Source organism: Citrus clementina, unplaced genomic scaffold (genome assembly GCF_000493195.1).
Source record: "Citrus clementina cultivar Clemenules unplaced genomic scaffold, Citrus_clementina_v1.0 scaffold_6, whole genome shotgun sequence".
Classification (NCBI taxonomy): domain Eukaryota; kingdom Viridiplantae; phylum Streptophyta; class Magnoliopsida; order Sapindales; family Rutaceae; genus Citrus; species Citrus x clementina.
The window spans coordinates 9,819,075-9,846,540 of NW_006262139.1; the positions used below are offsets into that span (position 1 = coordinate 9,819,075).

At 32.8% G+C, this 27,466-nt stretch overlaps 2 protein-coding genes across 2 annotated transcripts; one reads left to right on the forward strand and one right to left on the reverse strand.

Moving 5' to 3' along the window:
- Positions 1 to 2,093: 2,093 nt before the first annotated feature.
- LOC18038557 (serine/threonine-protein kinase PCRK1) lies at positions 2,094 to 17,271 on the reverse strand. The gene is made up of 5 exons (XM_006428677.2): positions 17,155 to 17,271; positions 4,706 to 5,127; positions 3,848 to 4,108; positions 3,562 to 3,684; positions 2,094 to 2,621 (listed from the first exon to the last, which is right to left on the reverse strand). Exons 1-5 carry the CDS (start codon positions 17,204 to 17,206, stop codon positions 2,094 to 2,096), a joined length of 1,386 nt encoding a protein of 461 aa, XP_006428740.2. The 5' UTR covers positions 17,207 to 17,271.
- Positions 17,272 to 19,131: 1,860 nt separating this feature from the next.
- LOC18039656 (translin) lies at positions 19,132 to 26,987 on the forward strand. Its single transcript, XM_006428680.2, has 7 exons — positions 19,132 to 19,598; positions 19,829 to 19,925; positions 20,030 to 20,145; positions 21,203 to 21,247; positions 26,019 to 26,044; positions 26,383 to 26,518; positions 26,614 to 26,987. Exons 1-7 carry the CDS (start codon positions 19,217 to 19,219, stop codon positions 26,721 to 26,723), a joined length of 912 nt encoding a protein of 303 aa, XP_006428743.2. The 5' UTR covers positions 19,132 to 19,216; the 3' UTR covers positions 26,724 to 26,987.
- The last annotated feature ends 479 nt before the right edge of the window (positions 26,988 to 27,466 follow it).

Below are 27,466 nucleotides of genomic sequence, written 5' to 3' on the forward strand. Positions count from 1 at the left end.
GAGAAAGAGAGATGTGAACTTCGATCGGGATGAGAGATAAGGCTTGGGTTTTGTTTTGCGATTTCTTTCATGATTTAATTTGTGATACCGAACAGGCCCTTATCTTTTTCTTTTTCATTGTACTGGAACTATTCTTTCAACCAGTTACCCATTTTTCAATGGTTAAATCTCAGCCCTCAAATTCCTCTGTTGACTATCTAAAGGTGCATTCATTAAAAGACAAGCGACTGGGGAACCAAACCCATGACGCAAAATAGTTTGACCCAATTACTTAATTACTTATTTCTGAATAGAAATCGACACAAGGCCCGATGCCTATTTCATGGCTTTATACGGGCCAGGACAAATAAGAAAAATTAGTGACGAAAAAACATAAAAATTTCAGAGCAAGTGGTACAACAGTGAAATCAACATGCAACAAAGATGCAAATTTTGCAAACGATTTTCTATATGATCAATTTTTTTCTCTTATTGATGCCATGATACAAACCATACATTCAAGAATACAGAAATTTGATACTAATTATGCCATAAATCTTTCGCATGGTCCTTTATTCTTCAGCCCAGGTTACTGCCACTGGGCGTCTCCTTTCAAGAATTGGTGTTTACAGTTTCTTTTCTAAGCACAAAGTGGGAATATATTAATCTAAGTCCATATTTCTTCTGTATTCTTGTTGTGAAAATTTTAATATACTCGCAAGCGCACGAATCTAGAGATAGAAAAGTGGTAACGAGGTCGATCCCACAGGGATTGTTATAAATTGAAAAATCTAATTTAAATCTAAAATTAATATTAATTCTAACCTAGTTGAGCAAATTGAGTTTTAAGAGAAATTAAACTAATTAAACTAAGAAAACAATTAAAGTAAATGAGAATTTAATGAGATAAAAATTACCAAGGTTTCGGAATCCACCACTATTCAATTAGTAATTATCTAAATATTAATTAATCCCCAATTTTAGAGTGACAACTCGAAATCAATCTATGTCATCTCATGGATATAACAATTAAGCCCAAGTAATTAAATCTAATGTAGGTTCTTTTTCTACTTAATAATACGATATCTAAGTATCCCATGTAAACATATTGAATAACAAAGAGTCAAAGTTTACTAAGCACTCTATGTAAACAATTTAATGAAAGACATAGAGTCAAAGATAATCATGTATAAACTTTATAGATCCAAGCATAGAATTAATCGAATATTAATCCTAACAATCAATAATGCATGACAGAATTGATGAAAAGATTTTATTAACATCCAATTAATCATGTGAAATAAAAACCATAATCATCAAAGAACATATATAGGGAATTAATTAAATAAAAAGATAATTATTTCATTGAATAGGGTTTCATCCTTAACCTCAGTATAAGAAAATTAGCTAGACATACTTGAATTGTGAGCAACAAAAAAAATAAACTCAGCCATGGAAGCCGAAATATTGCTACTGCCGATTGCTCTCTTCCAGCCTTTTGTTTCTGTCCTCTGGCCGCCTCCTTCTCCAAAAGCCAAAACTCCCTTTTATAATCTTTGAAATGGGCCCCATCTCTTAAATCCTAAAGCCAAAAGGCTTGCCTTTTATTTCCTTTAGCTCTCACACGTGACCACCTTTGGAATTGCTTTAAGATTCCTTTTCCAATTATGAAAGCCAAGTGCGGGTCCCATTTAAATTGCTTTCCAAATATTACAAAGCCATGCACGTGTAACTTAACTAAGCTAAAGCCAATGTTATGCTTAAATTCTTCTTCATGTGCTAGATCAATTAATTTACTAGCTTCGGTTTCCTCGGCTTCACTTCCACATGCATGTATGTCTAATTGCTTCTAAAATCAATTAATTAACGCTTCCAAAATTGAGCTCCCTTATATCCTTTTTTATCCATAATCTTCAATTAATCCCCTATTCAATAAAATAATTTAATTAATTAAAAATAACAAATAAAAATAACTAGTAATTATATAATTAAGGGTAAAATATGTATATAAATTATGCTCATCAATTCTTCTTATTGTTAGTTCTGCAAAATGGTCTCTCAACAGTGAAATTTAAAACAAAAATAAAAATAACAACACAAAAAGTAAATCCTAACTAAACCACTTTCGCAGGTAATCGCGATTGCATTTGTCTCCACTTCCAAAACAATGTACCACTTTCTCTGGTTTTTGATTCTATGATCCTTCTCTTATGTTTTGTTTTAGTATGGTCGGGAGTTTCCCTAGATGTTGAACTCCTCAGGGGTCGTCGAGGACTGCCAGCTTCCGCTGATGCATCTACAATCTTGTTTACCATTTCCAACACATCACTCATCTTTGGACGTGTCCTTGCGTTTTTGACTAAGCATAGGTTGGCTACATGAGAAAGCTTGCTGACCAACCGGAGGGAATATTTTCCTTCTAGCCTGGGATCCACTATTTGTCGGAATTGTTTTGCATCTGATAAGTATGGCTTTACCCATTGCAACAGCTTCTGCTCACTCTTTGGACGGTTTCGATCTATAGGGCGCCTACCTGTTATGAGTTCATAAAGAAATACACCATAGCTCCATACATCACTCCTGGCTGCAAGACGCCCAGTCTGGACATATTCAGGAGCCGCATATCCCATGGTACCAACAACCTGACAAGATAAAAAGTTCAGCAAAGTATACTGGCTATATATGCAGCAACAATTAATTCGTTTTAATATCTAATATGCCTGCTTTGTTGTCATATAATATCCAAGGTTGAGTTTGGTCTTCCCATAAGTTTGAATATATTTGTTTTCATGTTTGGGCTCCCTAGCTTCCTTTGAAGTTATGTCATTAACTTTGATGAGTATGTCTTTAAACGAGTGATGAAAAATAAACAGGCATATGTAAACTCTACCATATACAAGAAACTGATTTCATTACCATCATAAGACAATAAACTAATTTATTATCCATAAGGCATCCAGACGCCCCATAAACACCCCCCCCCCAAAATAGCTTTTGGACTCTTGAAAGGACAAATCATGACCAAGCTTGTCACATATTCCCATGTCACATACTATCTTTACCAGTTTATCTCCACAAAGTGATCATTAAAATGTAAATGCTCAATGTAGAAAATACACTCTTTCAAGTACCCACAATTTTCTATTATTTTCTTCTTCTTCTTCTTTTTTCATTGATTAAGGTTGGGTTAATAATGTAACCATATTTTGAATTTGGGATATCATAACTGCAACAAACTAATGAATTCCTCAAATGTTACATTGCACAGGCAGTTTCAAAAATAAGTAACAGTGTTTCAGATGACTTTTAGTTTTTAAAGCTGTTGCTGCAGAACAAGTGCAAATGAAGGAAGGAAGATTTATTTTTAACAAATTCAACTACTAACTTAGACAACAAGATATGCAAGAAAGTTATTTTTTGATAACCGTCCGAGGTTTGGAAGATTTTGCAGGTAAAATGATGAAAATGTGCACTTTTTGAGTTCAATTCTATGCTATTCTAGTTTTAACAATATTTAAATTGTGGAAAGAATTTTTAATTGATAGACGTCAAAATAAGAAAAATCATCATGCAAGGACATACGGCTGTTGAAACATGGGTGAATCCTTCTGAAGGGCCCAATCTGGCCAATCCAAAATCCGACAGCTTTGCATTCCATTGCTCATCCAGAAGAATATTTGAAGATTTGAAATCTCTGACGATGATCTGCAATAAACACAACAGAACTCAAAGGTAAATACCACACAAGATAGCTTGGGTATGCTTCTGTTGTATTAATGTCTTAACATTCCATCAAAAGACCAGCTGCATCAAGTGCAAAAACAGTAATGTGCAATAAACCTTGAACATGTTGAAACAGGTAGAATACCTGAAAATCCATTCCTTCATGTAGGTATGCCAAACCACGAGCAGCATCTTGTGCTATTTTCAATCTCATGGCCCATGTAAGAATGGTTTCAGATTTAGGAGATAAATATTGATCCACACTCCCATTGGGCATATATTCATATACCAGAAGTCGCTGAATTCCTCTTTCGTCATCATCAGCACAGTATCCCACCAGTTTCACAAGGTTTTGATGCTCGACAACTCCGAGGAAATTCACCTCTGTCACCCATTCCTTGTGCCCCTGCAAACAAACAGGTGAGACCCACATTCGTAGACCAAAAGAGATTTTCAACTAATAATAGCATCATCTTTGTTAGACAATAAATACGTTAAAAGATTAAAAAGTGTTGCTCAGAATTAAATTTGGAATCGCACGCATTATAATCAACTACAGAAAAACAAGTTGGTACAAGAAACAGTAAATAATAAAGAGAAAGTAACAACAAAACGTAATGCATTATCACCACATGGATATTTTAGTATAAACTTGAGATTTGGTAAGTGTTTGGTCAGCTAAACTGAGAGATTGGAAAGAATTAATCATAGCTCAAATTGGTAGTATTTACATGAGACTTTCTGATCCATTTAGTTCTTTTAATTATTTTAATAGAAATAACTGTACCAGTCCTTACATTTCTCAAATTTAGATCAATAATCGTCCCATCAAATATTCGTCAATAGAGTGACAAGATATGCAAGTTGTCATGGAAACTGGAAATAACTTAATGGCATTTCAAAGTCAAATCAGTTCTAATTATTTCCAAAATAAAGGCAGAAAATCCATACTTCTAAAATGTTAGCAAATTTTTATAGTAACAATTGACAAAACGAGCCTTGCCTGTACCCCTCTTCTACCAAGTTGTTTTACCGCAACTTCAACTTTTTGAGAAGGATCCTCCGAATTCTTGATCAACCCCTTGTAAACACAACCAAACCCACCTTCTCCAATCACAACAGAGCGGCTAAAATTCTTTGTGGCTGACTTCAGCTCAGCAATTGTGAACTCTTTAAGATTACTGGGTCGCTGAGACATGCTAGGATACGAGGGCCTTGCCTCGGATTCCACACTGATGGCTGATACATTCTGTGAAGTTAATTCAGAACCAATTCTCCCTACTTCATTGTCATTAAATGTAGCACAAGAGGACCGAATTGAAAATAATGACTTTGGAGTTGTCGGTGGTTCATCTTTCTTGTCCCAGTTAGTGAATGGGAAGCACTTCATGGCTCCCAACAAATCAACACACAAAAATTTCCTTACTGCAGATCAGATCCAAATGAAAAAAAAAGCAGAGAGACTCGATCAAAAGCAGTCAAAACCAAGTATCTACACAGGCAAATTGAAGAACTGCAGAAACTGACAAAAACAATAAATATGTGCAATCAAGATAAAAATACATTCAATCAGAATGATCAGATTCAATAAAATATTTCAATAAGGCAACAAAAATCATAACTATAATCAATAATCCATTAATAATTGTACACAAATTCACAGTATTTTATTTCATCTTCCAAAATAGTTTTATATTTTTTTTCAGCAAACAAACCCAGTTCAAAAAATTGCTTTTTCCAATCAAAGGTCAAGCAAATGAAACAATTAAACTAAAATGTTGTTCTTTATTTTTTTCTTCTGTCACACAATCTTGCTTTTTTTTCCTTTCCGAAAATAATAATAATAAAAAAATAAATAAATACAGAAATAAATGAACTCGCCTTTATCAATTTTGTCAGCTGGTTTTATGCAGAAACTTGATAGTTTTAACAAATGTTGAGACTTGAGGGAAGTGAAAGTCCTTGAAGAGCGCAAGAGCAATTTTAGGATGCGAAAATGGAAGTCCAATCCATACACGGCAGTTGAATCAGCAAGTCAGTCAGCTTTGAAATATTTTAATAACATATTTAAATCAAATTAAACAGTGAATTAAAGATATGTCATTATTTTTAAAAGACCAGAATGAGTCAGTCCAATGAAAACAAGTTGGTAATGAGGCATTTGGATACGGATACGGAAGAAGACAAGTCAAAGTCAGACCGAAAGAGACGTAACCGTTGAAAGTCTTCTGCTGCTGTCTTTTGTAAGAACTACGAACAAGTTGCGAGTCAGAGTGAGCATTTGGAAGGAATAACCAGAGCTATTAAACAAACACACAAATAGAAAGCCCAATTTATCCGATTCATTAGTTACAACAAATTTTATGCAGTAATTATATTATTATTTTTGGTACTTGTAAAGTTTGTTAGTATGGCAATCCAAAATAGATTTTATTACAGATATGGCTTATGTCCATGAGTGCGCGTGTTTATATTTTGGGGACCAGAATGCCTGTGCCATGCACAAGCACATTCAAATAAAACCACTTATTAGTAATTTCTCCTTCAATGCAGCGATCCATTTCTTCATCACAAAACCAGGATTTTCCTTCAAGCCCAAGAAAATCACTTAATGCTTTTGAACAAAAGTTCATTTGTTTTTCACTGCTCAAGCGCTCATCATCAACCTCCAATTTTCTCACTTACATTAGAATTTTCAAGCACGCTCTTCAGTAGTTGTCTGCTTTGTGCCCAAGTAGATTTAAAATCTTTCACAGTAGTTGGTAATTACAAGAAAGGGTGCTTATTGTTAATGATTATACAAAAATTTCAACATCCCATATAGCATTTTCATGCACTCAGCATTTCCGCTGAAATTCTTTATTGTTTGTCGTTCAAGGGTTATGTTTTGTTTGTGAGTAGTATATTATTCAGCTTTAAGGTATGTTTGGGAGTGAGGTGCTGTAACTTTTAAATTACAGCTATGTGGAGTCTAAGTTATAGCTGTGTAGTAGAAGTTGAGAAAAAAAATTTATTAAGCTGTCAAAGCCCAGCTACAAGTGTTACCAAACACCTTAGTAGTTGGGTTTTGGCAGCCCAGCTACCTCACCACACTCTCAAACGGGCTCTTAATAAGATCTAAAGCTTGTTGCGGGCAGCGCAATTCTCAGTCACAATTTGGCTTGTGTATATTTGAATCCATGTCATATTGTCATTCATCAAGACTTTTGATACAAAGAGGTTACGTGCGAAAATGAGAAAAAAGAGGTTCGACGACACAATCTCTGTTAGACAAAACAGTGAGTTAACAATTAAGAATAGTAGCTAAGTTACGTGAAATTAATTGGTAACATAATTAAACTGCAGCAAGACAGCAACTGGAATTAAAAAATGGAAAAATAGCAACTGGAAATCAAACAGTAGGAAAAGAAATTAATGAAACAAAAAAAATAAACCCGAGGCCTGTAACACAGTGTCCTTAAAATAAATTTACCACCTACTGCAGTGCTTTAGGTTTGCTGATAACTGTTTTCCAGGATACAACGGACACGAATTATCCATCAAACACAGACATATAATTACAGCGAATCACAACAGCGGTAAACTTGATAAAAAATAAGACGTAAGGAGGAAAGAAAAATTTAAGTGCTATGTGTGCTGGTTTCTCTGTGTGTCCAAAACAGAAGAGGAAGCTGCCTTTTTATAGACATGTGAGTATGTAACAATAGCATAATATTAAATTTCCGAATTCAATATATGTGATTTAATGTTGTAACAGCCAATTGAATAAAAACAATTCAATTCAGCCTATTGAATTCAAAATTGAATTGCATAACAGCCTAAAAAATAATTGTGAAGCTGGTACAAATCCTTTGAATTCAAAAGATTCACAAATAATAATTGTAAACTGTTACAAAAATTTAAAAGGAAATTAAAAACGTGCCATGCAAGCTTAGGTGATTTTGGGCTGACATTCGCGTATGCAGAACGCACGGGCGCACACGAGTTCAACTAAATCGGTCTTGGATTTGCACCCCCCTGCACACGCGCGTGTGGAAAGAGCCTCTATCCTTATAATTCTTGCTCATGCATGGGTAAGTGTCTATATATAAACACAAATCCCTTGAATTATTTTTCCCTTGTGGGATAAACCTCATTTTTTTTCAAATTTTCAACTTTAAGGGTGCACTTTGAGAGACAATTTCTCATTTATCCAAGCACCATTTTGAGTAAATAAATATACACTTTCGAAGTATTCACGGAATAGAATCCGAACCTCACAAGATTTCCCACTTTCGCTAAGTGGGACCCACTCAAAATGTACCCTCAAAATAACATATTGATATGCTATTTTTTCAACAATCCCCTACATGAATGAAAATTGGCAGCAAAACAGAAAAACCACTAAATTTTGACATCAAAACCATTTTTGACCTTAATGATCAAGTTTTTTTGACCTAGCACAGGATAGGTAAGTCTTATCCTTTGAATCTTCCCTTGTGATAATATATTTACTTTACTGGCTAATCAGTAGATGCGATGTCTTTAAACTGTTCTGCCGTTAGTGTAAACGATCGTATACTATACATAGGTATTTCTCCTAACACTGTTGAGTTCTCATGGTTATGTTCGTTTTGGCCTTAAATATCTACTTGGCTTTGCAAGAGTTTCTAAGAGCTGAACCCCTAACAACTCCCTTTGAAACGGCCCTACTTCTCTCTCACATAGGTGATATCTTAATTACGAGTAACCTGTATTACTCTGCTCAGATTTTCTATGCATAAGAATCATTAAGAGCCTAACTCAACCTTATTTCCCACGGGCATCACTGTTTCATCATAGGAATGGTCAATGAGGTAATCATCTCAAGAGTATGACCCCCACAGAGATCCAATTTTAGTTTTTAACAATTAGGTTGTCCCATTGAACCTAGATCTTGAGATCTCTAGTCAACTAGGTTGGGTTTTCCTTCGTTATTGACTAATCGTTCTATGAGTTTTAATCTCATTCCCCTCGATGATTTTTTTACTAGCTCTCTATTTAATCCTTTGGTTAGCGGATCCGCAATGCTATCCTTTGACCTCACATAGTCAATAGAAATAAGCTGTCTAATGATATTATGTCTACGACGTATGTGTCTAGATTTACCATTATACATATTGCTTTGTGCCCTAACGATAGCTGATTGACTATCGCAATGAATACAAATTGTAGGCACTGGCTTTGGCCACTTTGGAATACCTTCTAAAAAGTTGCATAGCCATTCTGCTTCTTCACCACATTTATCTAATGCAATAAATTTAGATTCCATTGTAGATCTGGCAATTACTGTCTGTTTAGAAGACCTCCATGATACAGCTACACCTGCTAGTGTAAACATATAGCCGCTAGTGGATTTTGAATCTTTTACATCAGATATCCAGTTAGCATCATTAAATCCTTCTAATACTTTTAGATACCTAGTATAATGTAGGCCATAATTATGAGTGTATCGAAGATACCTGAGTACTCTTACGATAGCTTTCCAATGATCACTTCTTGGATTACTCGTATATTTACTAAGTTTACTTACTGTATAGGCTAGATCTGGTTTGGTACAGTTTGTTAAGTACATCAGACTGTCTATTATTCTAGCGTATTCTACTTGAGAAATACCATCTTCTCTATTTTTTTATAGATGTATACTTGTATCTAATGGAATTTTAGACACGGTATTATCATCTTTATTAAATTTCCCAAGAATTTTATCTACATAATGAGTTTGACTTAGAATAAGTCCATTACAAGCCCTTGAGATTTTGATCCCTAAAATGACATTCGCAAGACTTATGTCTTTCATGTCAAATTTAAACTTCAACATATTCTTGGTAGATTTAATAATGTCATCATCACTCCCAACAATGAGCATGTCATCAACATATAAACATAAAATAACATAGATATTTTCTATTTCTTTGACATAAACACATTTGTCACACTCGTTGATCTTAAATCCACTTGTGATCATCGTATGATCAAATTTTTCATGCCCTATTTTGGTGCTTGTTTCAAGCCATACAATGACTTTACTAATTTATAGACTTTCTTTTCTTGTCCTAGAGCAATAAAACCTTCAGACTACTCCATGTAGATTTCTTCATCTAAATCTCCATTTAGAAAAGCCGTCTTTACATCTATTTGATGTATCTCAAGATTGCGCAAAGCTGCAATTGCTATTATCATCCGAATTGAATTTATTCTCATAACAGGAGAATAAGTATCAAAGTAATTAAGGCCTTCTCGTTGCCTATAACATTTAATTACAAGGCTAGCCTTGTACTTATCGATTGATCCATTAGCTTTCATTTTCCTTTTGAAAATCTATTTATACCCCAAAGGTTTACATCTTGGAGGAAGATCTACTAGCTCCCAGGTATGATTTTGTAAAATGGATTCAACTTCACTGTTAATGGCTTCTTTCCATAAAGCGCCTTCAGGTGAAGTTACAGCTTCTTGAAGCTTTGAGGTTCACTTTCTAACAAAAACGTCAGAAAGTTTGGACCAAAAGACTTTTTTATTCTAACTCTTTTGCTACGTCTGACTTCAGCTTCTTGTTCTTCTTCTTCTTCTGGAGCTTCATCATTTTCTTCATTTTGACTGTTTTCAATTATTGTTTCATGAAATTTTCGTAGTTCTCTCGATTCCACTCTAGAATTGCAAGGAAACACATGTTGGAGAAACGATGCATTTTTTGATTCTATTATCTTAGTTTTGTGGACATCTATAACTTTAGACTCATGCACCAGAAATCAATAAGCACTACTGTTTTGTGCATAACCAATGAAAATGCAGTCAACAGTTTTTGGTCTTATTTTTACTTTTTTATTTGAAGGAACCACTACTTTAGCAATACACCCCCACACTCGTAAGAATTTATAAGAAGGTGCTCTACTTTTCCACAGCTCATACGAGGTTTTATCTTCTTGCTTTCAGGGTATCTTATTTAATAAATAATTAGCTGACAAAACAGCTTCTCCCCACGTATTTTGGGGTAACCCATAACTTATCAACATTGCATTCATCATTTCCTTTAAAGTTTAATTCTTTCGTTCTGCAATCTCATTAAATTGAGGTGAATATGGAGCCGTGACTTGATGTATGATTCCACTTTGTTCACATAGTGATTCAAACGGAACAACATATTCACCACCACGGTCACTCCTTAATTCTTTGATTTTTCTATTAAGTTGATTCTCAACTTCATTTTTATAGAGAATAAACTTTTCTAAAGCTTCATCTTTACTTTTCAACAAGTATACATAACAATATTTTATGCAATCGTCAATAAAGGTAATGAAATATTTATTACCACCTCTTGCTTGAATGGATTTAAAATCACAAATATCATTATGTATTAAATCAAGTGGTTCAGTGTTTCTTTTAATTGTTTGGAAAGATGACTTAGTTAGTTTTGCCTCAACACGGGTTTCACATTTATGTTTTAAATCAATTTGGAAATTGAGAATATGCTTCATGTTAATTAATTTACGCAATGAATTAAAATTAACATATCCTAATCTACCATGTCAAAGATTAGAAGACTCAAGCAAATAAACAGAAGAACTAGCTTCATTATTAATTTTTTGTTTCACAGTCATTACATTGAGTTTAAACACTCCATCATTAACAAAACCCTTTCCCACATACATCCCATTCTTTGACAAAACTACCCTATCTGACTCAAATACCATTCGGAAACCATGTTTATTCAACAACGATCCAGACACCAAGTTCTTTCGAATTTCTGACACATAAAGCACATCGTTCAGAGTCAACTTTTTTCCAGAAGTCATCTTTAAAACCACATTTCCTTAACCCTCGATCTCAGACGTACAAAATTCCCCACGAATAGCTTATCTCCATTGCTAATAGCTTCAAAAGAAGTGAACAATCCTCTGTCTGAGCATACATGTCTGGTTGCTCCCGTAGCAATCCACCATTCTCTCAGTTTATGTCTAAAACCACCACTGAGAGGTTTATGTCTGAAACATGTTGAATGATGTTTTCCACCACATTTGCCTCTCGCTTCTTTTTAGGCAATCTACAATCCGAAGCCTTGTGACCCATCTTGTCACAATTAAAGCACTTTCCTTGAAACTTTGTTTCTTGGAGATTCCTCATTTCGGGCCCAATTTTTATTTTTCTTATTTTTAGATCCATGTTCAACAACATTTGTCTTAGCCACAAAAATAACCCCTTCTTTTTCTGCATTTCGATTATCTTCCTTAATTCGGAGTTTAACAACCAGCCCTTCAAAATTCATTTCCTTGCGTTTATGCTTCAAATAACTCTTGAAATCTTTCCAAGCAGGAGGTAATTTTTCAATAATTGCAGCCACTTGAAAAGTTTCACTAAGCATCATCCCTTCTGCAAGGATTTCAGATAATATGATATGAATCTCCTGTACTTGACTTATTACAGTTTTGGAATCCACCATTTTATAATCGAGGAAGTGGCCAACAATAAACTTTTTGGTACCTGCATCCTCTGTTTTATATTTTCAGTCTAAGGATTCCCATAACTCCTTGACTGTTTTTCTTTCCTATGTATACATTATACAAGGAATCACTAAGCTCATTCATTACATAGTTTTTAGATAAAAAATCATAATGATGCCATGCATCAATTGCACTAGCGACTTGAACATCCGTTTCACCCTCTTTGGGTTTAGGAGCATCTTCCGTCAAGAACCTCATAAAGTTTAACGTGGTCAAGTAAAAGAACATCTTTTGCTGCCAACATTTGAAATTCTGGCCATTGAACTTTTCTGGCCTTTCCGCATGATTCACAGGAATAGCCATAGCGGCTGGTTCTTTCACAACAGATGGCTCAGCAGTAGAAGCTGAAATAGGAACAGTCGGAATCACATCATTGGTTTCAGTTGCCATCTCCACGTAAATCTGTTTTAAGATTGTTAGACAAAATAATGAGTTAACAATTAAGATCAGTAGCTAAGTTATGTGAAATTATTTGGTAACAAAATTAAACTACAACAATACAGCAACTGGAATTAAACAACGGAAAAACAGCAATTGGAAATCGAACAATAGGAAAAGAAATTAATGAAACAAAGAAAATAAATCTGAGGCCTGTAACACAGTGTCCTTAAAACATATTTACCACCTACTGCAGTGCTTTAGGTTTGCTGATAATTGTTTCTCAGGATACAACGGGCATGAATTATCCGTCAAGCACAGACAGATAATTACAGCGAACCACAACAGCGGTAAACTCAATAAAAAAACAAGACGTAAGAAGGAGGAAAGAAAATTTTAAGTGCTTTATGTGTCTAAAATAGAAGAGGAAGCTGCCTTTTTATACACATGTGAGTATGTAACAGTAGCATAATATTGAATTTCTGAATTTAATACATGTGATTTAATGTTGTAACAGCCAATTGAATAAAAACAATTCAATTCAACCTATTGAGTTCAAAATTGAATTGCATAACAGCCCAAAAAATAATTGTGAAGCTGTTACAAATCCTTTGAGTTCAAAAGATTCACAAATAATAATTGTAAATTGTTACAAAAATTTAAAAGAAATTAAAAACGTGCCATGCAAGCTTGGGTGATTTTGGGCTAACATTCGCGTACGCAGGATACGCGGGCGCACACGAGTTAAACCAAATTGGTCTTGGATTCGCACCCCCCTGCGCATGCGCGTGTGGAGAGAGCCTCTATCATTATAATTATTGCTCATGTATGGGTAAGTGTCTATATATAAACATAAATCCCTTGACTTATTTTTCCCTTGTGGGATAAATCTCATTTCTTTTCAAATTTTCAACCTCAAGGGTGCACTTTGAGAGACAATTTCTCATTCACCCAACCATCATTTTGAGTAAATAAATATACACTTTCGAAGTATTCACGAAGTAGAATCCGAACCTCACAAGATTTCTCACTTTCGCTAGGTGGGACCCACTCAAAATAGCATATTGATACGCTATTTTTTCAACAATCTCATCATGATCCACTTTTACATTCGATGATCACAAAATACACTTTTGGTTTTTATATATTGTGTTGGAAAGAGTGAAGATATTATTTTGGGAGGTATAAAGAATTCAAAGATTTTTTCTTGAGAAGTATAAGAATCCAAACGTTTTAACATATTTAATAGTATATCCGGCAAACATTCTGTTGGTTCAAAATAAGTTTTTCTAATAAAAAATTTCAGGATCGATCTCATATAATACACAAGAATTCGTAATTTAGAAAATCATACCTTAACAATCCGAGAAGATGAACAGTCGAAATTAATCTAGGCTCCCAGATCACGATCTGTCACCACCACTCCTGTTAGATCACGATTTATCACCATCACTCCTGTTAGATCACGATCCATCACCACCACGCTTGTTAGACCACGATCCGTCACCAAATAATCCTCCAGACTATGACTCAAATTTGATTAGCACTAAACGTGTGGGCGTCCGTTTCACTACTTCCAAAACAACTGGTTTCTTTCTCAATGTTTTCTCAAAACGTGTATTTTAAAGCACATACATCCTTAGGCTTGAGAAAAATACACTTATATAATATCTCTTGTAAAACCCTAGATATGTATTATTATAATTCATAATAAAATATTTTGAATTTAATATTATCTCTCCGTGAAAGTAGAGATCATGTGCAACCACTTTGGGGCCCATCTTGTAAAATAACACAAGACCTCATTTACACATGAATATAACACATAAGGTCTTAACAAATATTATAATTAGGTTTATCACCTAATATGCCAGTTTTCTTGTTTTTAGGTCCAACAGTGGTGCGGTCAATTAAATGAGCTAACACATGGATCATTTGGGAACATACAATAGTGGCTACAACAATTAAACTTGTAAATGAACAAGTCTAATCATTTAATTCCAACTCTACTCCACTATAAGATTGGAACTGATCTCCATAATTGTATACTTGAATAATAATTCGTCCCAAGCCACATTGATTTCTTTACTGCACAATCATTTGTACCACATCGTTAATTAAATCGATATCTAAACTGTTCAATCAATTTAATTACATTTATTCCTTGATACTTACTGCTTTTCTCTAATGATCATTTTCAATATACTAAATATGTTGACACACTCTGGCTGGAGAATTCTATGATCAAGTGCTGAAAACTCATCAAGAGATGTGTTGTACAAATTCTATATTGTTAATCAATAACTTCAATACTCATAATTACTCCCACCAAGATACCGAGTAATCTTGACTACAAGTGTATGTCATGCCCATTGGTAAATCAAATGGAATAACAATTACAATCATGAAATTATAACTAACTTAAGATAAGATTAAAGTAAAATCAATACCTATGAGATTTAATAAGTCTGACAGTTATTACAAAGTTAATTAAATCTCATATGTGATCATATTTAATGTAGTCATACTGCATCAATAAGTTTATACATGATTAAGACAAATCATTCAATGAATTTATTATAGTCTATACCTAAATAAAATGCTCAATTTTATTTATCAACTGCAAACTTAATTTATTTAATCATAAGATAACTTGTATTTATGTCTTCTGTGAATTCACATGATGATCACATAAATACATATAATATGATTAAATGGACTTTACTCAAAATATTAATCAATTAAGATACTTGAATAAAATACCTCATTTATTTTATTAATCCGAAAAATTATTTATTACAATTAAATAAACACATATGCTTTTAAAGAGCATATTTTCCCAATACATTCTCCATTCTCTTGAGATATTAGAGGAGTAGAATGAACCAATAGATTTACTACTTTTTTACATATAACACAAGCAAGAGATATAGAGAATCAAGCTAGGACAAATAATATAATGTACTAATCAAGGGAAGCATATAAGGGAAGTTTTACTATATACACATATGATGCATGCATGGGCTCTATAAGCTTTTTGTTATTGCCAATGCACAAAGGTTTGCACCAAACTATAATTCTTTTATTTGTTTGCACCAACTGTCTAGCCAAAAATGACAGTTAGAGGCAGCCTCATTTGTTTAAGTTTCATTGTTCCTCAGATACTCATCGGATGTACGGCTGATAACTCGTTGTGGTTCGTTCGTTAATGGAAAGCGGAAATGATCTTGGTGATTGGCCTCATTATTTAAGCTTGCCTGTTCTTAGGATCCTAGCTTTGTTAGCCGGTTCGTAGCTTAATTACTTTATTATGATATTGATATATTGTATGTAACCTTTAAAAAGAGGTGATTTTGGTCGTTTTAATTTGCTGCTAAATTATATATATATATATATATATACACACACACACACACATATACATACATTCAGATATATAGAACAGAAAGTCATAGTTTGAAAAGCGAAATCACTACAAGCAAAATTAGATATGACAACGAACATTGAGCATTGCTAAAAGTCTTTGACAACATGTACTCACATGCTGCGGATGAAGATGTTGTCTTATGGTAGGCTACTTTTAGCAACATGCAAGAGACATCGTTAAAAGTGTTGTGCTTGTTGTTGAAAATGCTTTAAACAGCAAAAAATTAACATTGTAAAAGCCTTAGTATTCAATTTTCTTTTCCCAACATGCATACAATCATTGTGAATTGGCTTTTGTTTTTTAATTTTATTTTGTCTGCAAATTTTACTTGCAAAATATCATTTTATTTATTTTTTTATAAATATAAAACATACTACTAACAAACACAATAATTATTGATTAAAAAATTTTATTTTATTAAAAAGAAGTAGCTACAAATTAATTTGACACTCACTACAACAATTTGTTTAACAAAATTCGATATTGTCACTATCATAAAGTAATAATAACAAAAATGATCTCTTCAACAGATACAATATTAGCAACAACTCCATCCTTGATCAAGCTCCATCATATCATTAGCAATAAAAAGAAAAATTCTTGCATAAACAAAATCAAGATTCATCAAAATAATAACCATTGGCACAACTACACAAGAAACTAGAAAAAGATAAAAAAATATATTTAGTTTACATATATCTTAAATAATATATGTAAGAAAAAGAAACTAGCCTATCAGAGATGGTGAAAAAAATAACAAAAGAGAAATAGATAGACCTATGAAGAAATCTCTCAAATAATGATCAATCGAAGTGGTACTCCTTTATTTGACGTTATTTTCTGTTTATTTTTTTCTGTGATTATTTTCATCATTCTCACAAGACAATATAGACGTATATTCGAAAAATAGTTATCAATTTCTAAAACCTAAAACCCAAATGTAGAATTTAATAAATTAAAAAATTAGAGAAAAAATTCATTGCATATTTCAATTAGGACTTTAGAAAACTTAATGGATATATTATTTCAACTATTACAATTCTTTTCGTTTGTAAGTTCAATTGATATAGCCAACAAAGAAGGGAAGAAAAACATGAAGAAGACATAAGAAATTGATAAAACTAGACTCACAGATTGAAGACAATAAACTCATTGGTAACGTCATCTCCTTGGTTGGCTTCATTGTTGAGGGCAATAAGCTGACTCGCTCCTAGAGAGATAAGGGGAGGAGGCGGCAAGGAAAAAGAGGAAAAATCTGAAACTAGGTTTTCTTTAATTTATTATTTATATTACTTTGAAAATTACATGGTGGGATGGGCTTCGCTCTTTTTTTTTTTTAAAATTTTCAAAATTTTGTGTATCTTTGTTTTTCTATTGGGCTTTGCTCATAAATATGCAAAACTAAGATAAAAATCAAACAATAGGTTTTCATTTTTTTATAAAGATTTTTATCCCAAAAATTTTGACATGTAGAGTATTGTAAGTGTTATATTTATGTAAAAGGATTAAGATTAGTTGCTTTGTTATTACAATAGATATGAAATTATTTAAATTTATATAAAAATAAATAAACCTAATTAGATAAATTAAATTGTTATATAATGAATCACTTATTATTTGAAATTAGTTGCTTTGTTACTACTATAGACATTAATAAAGAAAGTGATAAATGTGCATTTGCAAGTTGTGGTAAAGTATTTCATAACATACAAGGAAGCACGATGTTGAATACAAATGACAATGAGCAAGAGAATGTTGTGATACATTTTTATTAACAACGTACCCTTCAAAATATTGTTGAAGATGAAACTTGTTAACAATATGCACTATTTACACGTTGTCATTTGGTCCATGAAATCCACCACAATTAATAAATTGTTGTGATAAGATGTTACACAACGCACTAACAAACATGTTAAAGGTAAACTTTTACTAACTTTTAGCAACAAGCAATCCTCAAATGTTGTTAAATACTAGATTTTGCAACATACATAATATGCATGTTGCTAAATTCCTGTTATCTTATCTCTTTTTTCTTGTAGTGAATGATGATGAATATATTATCCCCTTTAGCTATGGGAATTGATGACTAGTAAGTTAAACTAGTAATGTACATACAAAATACTGTACACACCCTTACTTGATTATGTCTTTTAGACCTTTAATTTTCAGTTTAAAAAAAAAGGATTTTCAGTCATGAGAGGGTGAATTCCAATATTTTTCATGCGTTAGAGAAGGGTGGTTTGTTAATAACTTTAAGGTAACTATTTATTAAAAAAATAGAAGATAATAAGAAATTAGTAATTTTATTGACCCTTAATTAATATATTGTAGTAAAAAAGTAAAACATAACTAATAACATAATGCAATATCTAACCTGGATACAAAGACGACTTCATTTAGTACGGTTATTCAAGCAGGGCTAGTAGAGTTTTTATAAAAAAATATATGAGTTGTTTAATGGTCAATAAGAGTTTTTACTAAAAATTATAAAATTACTTTAATATATTAAATTTAAATTATAAAATTACTTAATATATTAATTTTTTAAAGTTATGTTATAAAAGAAATAAAATAAAATTGTGAAATAAATTAAGGGCACTTTAGATAATTTAACTCTTTAAAAAAATTCTACAACCTTTATTTCCAAAAGTTACTAGTAAAAACAAAATAATTTATTTAATTCCTAAAAACTCTACTCAAAATTCAACTGAACAATACTAAAATTTTTAAAAATAACTTATGAAATTAAATAAGTATTTTTGGCTGTTAAAGTAAAGCATATGAAAGATACTAAAATCCGTACATGCTTTTTTAATTATTTTTACCTTACTATTTTTTTAACACAAAATACAAAGTCGTAATAAAAAAAACACAAAATACAAAGTCAAAGTGACTTATGAAGATGAATTCAATTAAGGGCCTTGTTAAATTACATTATGATATAACTTACCTCAATCATTAAGTTGTAACTAATGACTTAAAAATAAAATCAACTAAACTACTTTTTAAGTCACTAAATACACTTTTCGATTAACGCAAGTTACATTATTATATAACTTAACAACACCCTTCAATTAAATGTTCATGCTCAAGTGGCAAGACATCGTTCATTTGAGTAACACGTGTGAAAAATAAAGCAACAGAAGTCATAAACATTATTCAACAGCCAGAAACCCCACTCAACAAAAGCATGAAATCAGCGTTTCGAAACGCCGTCGCTTTGAGAACACTGCCCCACTACCACTGCATAAACCCCCACTTCCACTCTCTCCTTCGCTTTTCCGTCGCAGCCGTTTCTTCGCCACCTTCGTCGCTCGTCTCTCCCTCTAAACCTGAAACGTTTCGATTTCTCCGACGCTCTTCGCCTCTGCGCGTGCGTTACTCCTCAATGACCGGCGGTGAGACTGACGCGCCAACGTCTATGGAGAAGCAGTTCGAAGACTTCCGTGTCAAGCTGGACGAGGCTGGAAGCTTGCGCGAGCGAATACGAGCCGTCGTAAATGAGATCGAGTCCATCACAAGGCTAATGCACGCTAGTTTACTTCACGTTCACCAGTCTCGCCCACTTTCTGGTAACAAAATCACTTCTGTTGGTCCTTGTATCATTCTTCTGTTATTATTACTGCTTCTGTTTCTTTTTCACCTAAATGACTCAAAAAATTATTTTTGAACAATATCTTTAATTGCATTTTTTTAATTTTTATTTATTTAAAGCATAATAGCTATATTAGATTTAGGAAATGAAGAATAGCTAGCTATACTAGAAATGAATTAATTTGAGTTCGATTATGTTGAGGTGTAGAGGTTTTGGAGAAGCCTAAGGCTCAAGTTGATGGGCTAAAGGAGCTTTACGGTCGCCTAGCCGAAGTTCTATGTGAATGCCCTGGGGAGTATTACAGGTGAGTAAGATGTCATAATGAATTTATGTTTTGCGTGATTTGTTGAATCTGTTAATATATGTTTGGCGATTGTTGATTTTTTTTTTTGGGGTGCTTTTGCATAGGTTTCATAATGATTGGAGGAGTGAAACTCAGACTGTGGTTTCATTGCTTGCTTTTATGCACTGGTTGGAGACAGGAAAGCTTCTTATGCATACGGAAGCAGAGGAAAAACTTGGGAGTATGTTCTCAATTCCTGTTGTTGTTTTTGGATACCTCGACTTACTAGCATTGTTTATGTGCATGTCTAAGAATGGATTCCTCATTATGTAGCTTTCAGCTGAGGATAATTGACGTGCTGATGAAACTTCTTGCTCTTTGCCAATTCATTCTTTTTGCATTCTGTTTCAACGTTAAGAATTTTTTGTTCCTAATTCCTACAGTAAAGTACTTCCAAAAAGATGATCTAGACTCTCTATTCACAATGCTTTTGAGGTTGGAAGTCCTTCATCCATTATTTGGAAATTTTTTGGTGTGAAATAGTTTCAAGAGTCTTTTGCTATTGGAGCATCATCTAGAGAGCAAACATTTGTCAAGGCAAAATATTATGTTTTTTTGCTAGTCACTGAGTTTTCAGTATCTCTGAGATTGGAGATATCTAACTGCATTCTTGATTGACTGTGAATTGTCATTCATACTTACTGTTTTGGTAGACTGAAGTTGAATTTTAGGAGGAACAGTAAATACTTGATTTTATATATTTTCAGCTGCTTCCCATTGTTCTGTATTTTGGCAACAAAACGACTTAATTGTTCTCATTCATCTTATAATTTTATTTTCGCAATTGGCCAATTTGTTTTTCTAGGTTTCACACAAGTTTATCATCTTTTTTGGAACCTAATATCAATCAGAGACGATGCGTTTCTAAAGCTTGAGATTTAGAGGTCTTTATCAATAAACAAATAATCATATAAAGCTTCAGAAATAGAGGTGATGTTGTAGTGGCTGTAAAGTTTGTCTACTTCCGTGCATTTCATATGTTGTGTTCCTTCAGCTGTTGTTTATGTTGCTTGCTAAAGTTGATGTTATCTTGATAACCTTTCTGTTGTTAATGTTATCTTAATAATCTTCCTGTTAGTAAAGAAGTAATAGAGAAATTGCAGCTGTACACATTGTTTTAGTCTCTGCTTTCTCATCCTCCTTGTGTTCTTTGTCTCATCAAGCTTTGAATCACTCTAGACCTTCAAACACGACTCACTTTCTTAGGTTCTAATTTTCTTTGTTTCTTAATAATGCAGTGAATCAGGCAGAGTTTGCTTTGGACATTGAGGACTATCTTATCGGTGAGCATTCTGATGAATGTCATATATATTAAGAGATTGCTTCTATGAATCAATATAACTTATTGTAATGATGCTATGTTCTGCTAAGATTAGTTTCACATTAAATATATGCATTTTTCACTACTCTGTGTATATATGTTTAGCACGACTGACATTGGTTAATGGCCTTTTTAGGTACAGCTAATAACCCAAAAACCAAAAACAGACATGTTTTATGTTTTTGATAGTCTTACGAGTGGTTGAATGATCTAATAATGATTTAAAATAAGGCCATATGGTTGGTTGGGGCTGATAGCTTTCATGACTCGAGGTTAGTCTAGGGGGTTGATTGGCTTGGTTTGTGAAACATTCAGTACTAAGTAATCAGCATTTCTATGATCTGTAGGAGATGATAAGTGAAATTGAGGAAAAACTCCTTGAAGTATCGTTGAAATTTCCCTAGATAGGGATGGACACCTCAATTTTTAAGAAGTCCCATATATTGTAGTTCTAGTGCTAGATAATTAAAGAGTGTTATTGTAAGAGCATTATTGTAAGAGTAGTACTAGGGATACAAACACTACTCATATAAATGTTTGATGTACCTACCTTAGGATGTAATTATCCTAGCTATGCCAGCTATAATAAACATAAAAAGTATAGGAAACGTTATAAACGGTATAAGCAACCATATGGACATAATAGTAGGAAATTCTATAGAAAAAATTTCTTAAAGTATAGAAGTGTTTTTTACTTGGAAAAGATGGATATATTAAACCACATTGCTAGAAAATAAAAAGGTTAATTAATTTGAAATAGATAGTTGCAATATAAACGAGCAATTAGTAGATATAGAAGAAATATTCAATATAGATGAACTATTAGATAATGATAGTATATGTAATCTTAGTGAATATAGTAGTGAATCAGAAACAAGCAAAAGTTCAAAATCAGAAATTCAAGTAAATAGTTTGGAAACTTATACATCATTTTTTGGTAAAAACTATGCCATCTGCAAAATAAAAAAAAATTCAAATTAGGATATAGAGAAACAACCACAGATAAATTCTTTTGTAATAATTGTAATGATTATAATAAACAAGAAGATAAAATAGGATAGATAAATAGAGCAGGTAGTGAACTAATAAACATTAATTTAGAGTGATTATTTAAAAAAGAAACAATTTACAATTAAAGCAATGACCGACACAGAAGCTAATAAATGTATAATACATGACAGTTTAGTTCCAAAAGAAAGCAAAAATAAGTTAAGAAGTCCAATAAATTTTAGATAATCTGATGGAGAAATAATGAAAATAGCAGAATAAGCAATCTACCAATTACAATAAATGGCGAAATGCAGATATTACCTCAGACATTCATTTCTAATCAAAAGTAGGATGTAAATTTATTCTAGGATTAGACTTTATAGTAGAAAATAATGGTAGTATTTTCTTTTTTTGAAAATTCTTTTTTTGAACTATTAGTATACTAATAGTTCCAAACGGAGTAAATTTCTTAAAAAAATCATCAACATTTATACAACCAAAATTTGAAACACATGTTTTACCATATGAAAAGAAGTCAACAATGGCAAAAGAGAAGCAGACATACAATTCTTTGGTTCTTTGTTAGAAGAAGAAAGTACAATTGAAAGTAACAAGCTAGAAATATTAGATGACTATGAAATAAGACTCAAGCTTAAGTTAGGAAACTCCTAACTGTGAAATAACGAAGAACTACAAATTCTAAAACTGATAAGAGACTAAATAGCTCCACACACTAAGGTGTCATGAAGTATTGGAGGAATTTAATAGCACTAGTCTAATCTACCAACCTCAGCTATTACAAGTGAAAACCACGTCCTGATTGGACCAACAACAAAACTAAAACACAACAATACCACAACAAAACAACAAAACATACAGCCACCCTTAAAGCAATTCACGGGATACCTCTTTGTGAGCCCTTTCTCTAGGCCATCAAAATCTTGACGCACCACTATTAGAGCCATAGCGCTGTCCCAATACACGCATACCCTCTCGATTTGGACAGTTTAGCTACAATTTAAAGGTTTTATGCATTTCATGAAGCAATTGATCTGTATATTTTTGTGATCACTGTGAAGTCCTGGCACTCACAGTTAGAAAGCTTAATGATATATGATATCATTTAAGAAGCATGTAGACAGAAAATAATACAATTAGAAAGTATTAATAGAGAATTAAATAGCTAGATCATTGCATTACAAAATAAATGCCATACATTAGACATCAAGCATTGTAGTAGCCGGATAATACAAATATCAGTATTAAGAAAGGAACGGGATGAGCCTGAAAAATGGAATTTCTCTCTTTTTCCATAAGCAGAATATCCACTTCCAGCATATTTAGTTCTAAAAAATTCTAAAAATTAGACTGGAAGTAGGAAAAATAGCTTTAGATAAACAATTATACATTATGAGATTTTTGAATGACTTAGTCATATTAAAAATAAATATCAGAGGATTAAGTGTTGTATGGGATACCCAATATGATACAAAATATATAACTTGTCCAAAAGAAGACCTCTACGTAAATCTATACCCTATATGTAAATCTATCCTTTTAGAAAGATTTGCTTGTAAATATCATCTCATCTTTAGCATAGCTTTAACATGTATAGATTTGTCTAAATATGAACCCATAGAAAGAGATAATAAGGGAAGAAAATTAGTATAAACACTTACTTTACTCTTAGATTATGGCTTATTTGGTAGAAAGATGGTAGCAATTGTTTTAAACTCCTCTGCAATATCTAATAATCCTTTGTAGAATTATAGATAGTAAACCGCATGAGTGGGATGAATCAGGATTTACACCAGCTCAACATTAGATAATAGTAAGATTTCGTAGATTTAGACCTCTACTTTTTGCAATAGAATTTCCTTGGCCATCTAAATATTTTAGCTTAGAAGAAAAACTTAAACATTGGAGGAGCGGAGTAATTGCTAGACAATTTTATTGGACACATTACGAGTTTGAGGATTTCAAATTAGTAATCAAAGATGCAATTCAAAAAAATCTACTCTAAACTTAGAAATACTTTTCATAACCAAGACTACGTACACAAAGCTAATTCAGCACTATGCTAAAGAGTTCAAAGAAGAAACGAAAGCTCGGTGAAAACAAAGAAGATTTGGCCCAATGAGAAGCAAAATGGTGGGACTGATTAGAAGATGAAGAAAGAGACTATTGAAAATGCCATGGAAAATTAGCTAGTTGTTTTAGATAGAATCTCCAAAAGTCAAATAGTCAGCTTTTTCTTTATTTCAACTTTATAGATGTCCTTCTTACTCGATAAGAAAAAAACTGTGAAGGCATCTATTTAGTATTTGTTTTTTTCTTACCGACGCTTACTCACCAATAATTTATTGTAGTCAGTCAAGTCTTTTGCTATTTACTTTTTGGTCGGTTAATTGTCACAAGCCCATACGTACATTTAATCTCAATTTCTTATCTCTTTGTACCTAGAGTCAATAATTGCAGATCGTAATCGAATCGTAATTGATTACAAACGTCTTGTATTCATAAAAAAAAAAAAGCAATAAAAATCCTTCTTCATATCCCTTTCCGTACTTAGTAAATTTAGACATCAGTTGCAAAGTGAAATAAGTCATTAGTCTCGCCTAGTTAATGAAAATATAATTTATATTTGAAGTATCAACAAAAGGCAGGTCCTTGTTATTATTCAAGGGAAAAGAGATTGGAAAAAAAGTTTTTGAGAACAAGTTTTTGTTTTGACAAAAATATTAAAAACTCAGTAGAAGTTTCTGTTGAATTTCTGAAAACTTCTTTTGAAGAACATGGTCTCGGTTGACCTAATTTTCTCGATAATATGCTGTTTTGAAAAAGGCTTTTTGAGTGTGAGTCAGGAGTTTGAAGCGTGTTTTTATAATTATATTTTTAGAATCAAAACCAGTGTTAATAAAACTTTGAAAGGCCCATTTTTGCGCAATTCTCTCTTCATCTACTTGCCTCCTTTTTACTACTTAATGAAGTGTCTTGTGCAGCCAAAATCACACTTATACTCTTTGGTTTTATTGTATCATTTTTTTTTTCTTTCCCTGCATTCCTCTTGAGGTTAGCACCAAACACACTCTTCTTCTCTATGGTCTAAGCCAGTAAGTTGTAACCTCATTTCCAATCCATCAAAAGAGGAAGAGTAGAGCTATTTAACCCCTTATTTTATCTCAGCAGACCCAATTTTTTAGAGGTACACATCATCAAAAGTTTTGAAAATATCCAACTATCTTATTGGGATCACTAGAAAGAAATTCATATGCATACCATTGATACTTTGGAGGGTCAATTTCTCACTGTGCAATTTGAATTGTAGAATTTAGTATATTCACCATTTTTTCATAAAGAGAGTTTTTAGAGTTTTGGTTTGAAGGTGAGATGAGAAGACAATGAGAAAGACGAATGGTTAATAATATGATAATTTTGGAAAACTGATGAAGTCCAATATTGGATGGTGCCGGTTTTTCTGCTAATTCAACCTCTGTGGGCCAACTTTTATTATTTATTATTATGAGCTTCATTTTAACTGTTGGATTAGATCAAACAGCTGGTATTTTCTAGGCTGGAGGAAAAACACTGCATTGAAGTGTCCGTTTTTCTTCTTATAAGAAAATGTGTCTGCTTTTCTTGTCTTTTAACTTGGCCCTCGATTAAAGTGAGGATCATCTCATTAGATTCTTTTTTCTCCATATATATAGACCTACTGATGGAGAACTTTGTATATTCTGCAGGTCTTTGTTTCCTGTCCAATGAAATGGTAAGAACTAAGAACTTTTCTTTGAATTTCAATAGCATGTGCTATCCCACATATTTGAAGGGCAGGGTATTACTCTTCTATTATTTCACATAAATTTTGATGTAGACATGTGAGGGGATTACTGAAATTTGGGAAGTTTTGACAATTGTAAATAGAACTTCCATAAAAATAGGACTATGTATTGATGCGGACTTAGAGCAAATGATATTTTGGCAGTCTGTGGTATGCTTTGAATTTTAGTGATTATATTGGTTCAAGGGGGTCCATTTGGTATAAGTTTGAAATACTAGATGATTGGGCTGGACAGAGCTCACTGGCAATCTGCTTTCTTTTAATAGCCAAGGTATGTGGTGAACCAAGTGCTTGCTGGGAACTATGATTGCCCAAGAAAGGTGTTGAGGTTCTTGACAGATCTTCATGCAGCCTTCCGTATGCTCAATCTCAGAAATGATTTCCTACGCAAAAAGTTTGACAGTGAGCTTTCTCAGCTCTTCCTTCTTTTCGTCCATGTCTTTGAACAATAGATCTACATAAGCTGAATTCCTGAAATCATTGCCCACCTCTGGCAGGTTTGAAGTATGACCTAAAAAGGGTTGAAGAAGTTTATTATGACATGAAGATCCGACATTTGGCAAATGGGGATTCAGCTGAAGATAATGGAACCCAAGGACAATCGTAGGTAACAGAATATGTTTATACTGCTTATGGATTTTCAGTTTATCTTTATTAGAGATTACTAAACTGTTATATGTGGTTTTTCGCTTCCCTTGTACATGCAATGAGTCAATGACCAGTAGGTTTTTCAACTCTTAAACTTGATGGGAGATCACAGTAAGCTGTAATTTTGTACTCTTATATCTTTAGAAGATGAAAGAAGGAAAAAGAAGAGCAGGATTGAGAAAAATCTCATCTAAATTCTTAGCGAACTAAATCAAATTTCTTGATGCTGATCCATACGCTGTCAAAAAGAACTAATAATTTTGTAGTGGCATTGCATACAGTGCCTGTTAGGGGGTAAAAAAATCAACCCAATTTAGGGTGCGTTTGGGATTGAGGTGCTGTAGCTTTTAAGCTACAGCTGTTGTGAAAAAAAAGTTGTAATTATGAAACAAAAGTTAATAATATATAGTAAATATAAATTTTAAATAATAATTTTGATAAAATTATTAAAGATATAATAAATTTTATATTATACAAGTGAAAAATCATATCAACATAGCTTAAAAGCTATAGCAGTTAGTGTTTACCAAACACTTTAGTGCTGTAACTTTTAAGCTACAGCTACCCAATCTCAATTCCAAACGCACCCTTAATCCAATACAAATCCTAGCCTAGCCCAACACAATCCACTTCTCATGTGTGTCGATTAGGCTAGGTTGGGTTGATTTTTGTTCACCCCACAGCGAAGATAGGTGACTTGCA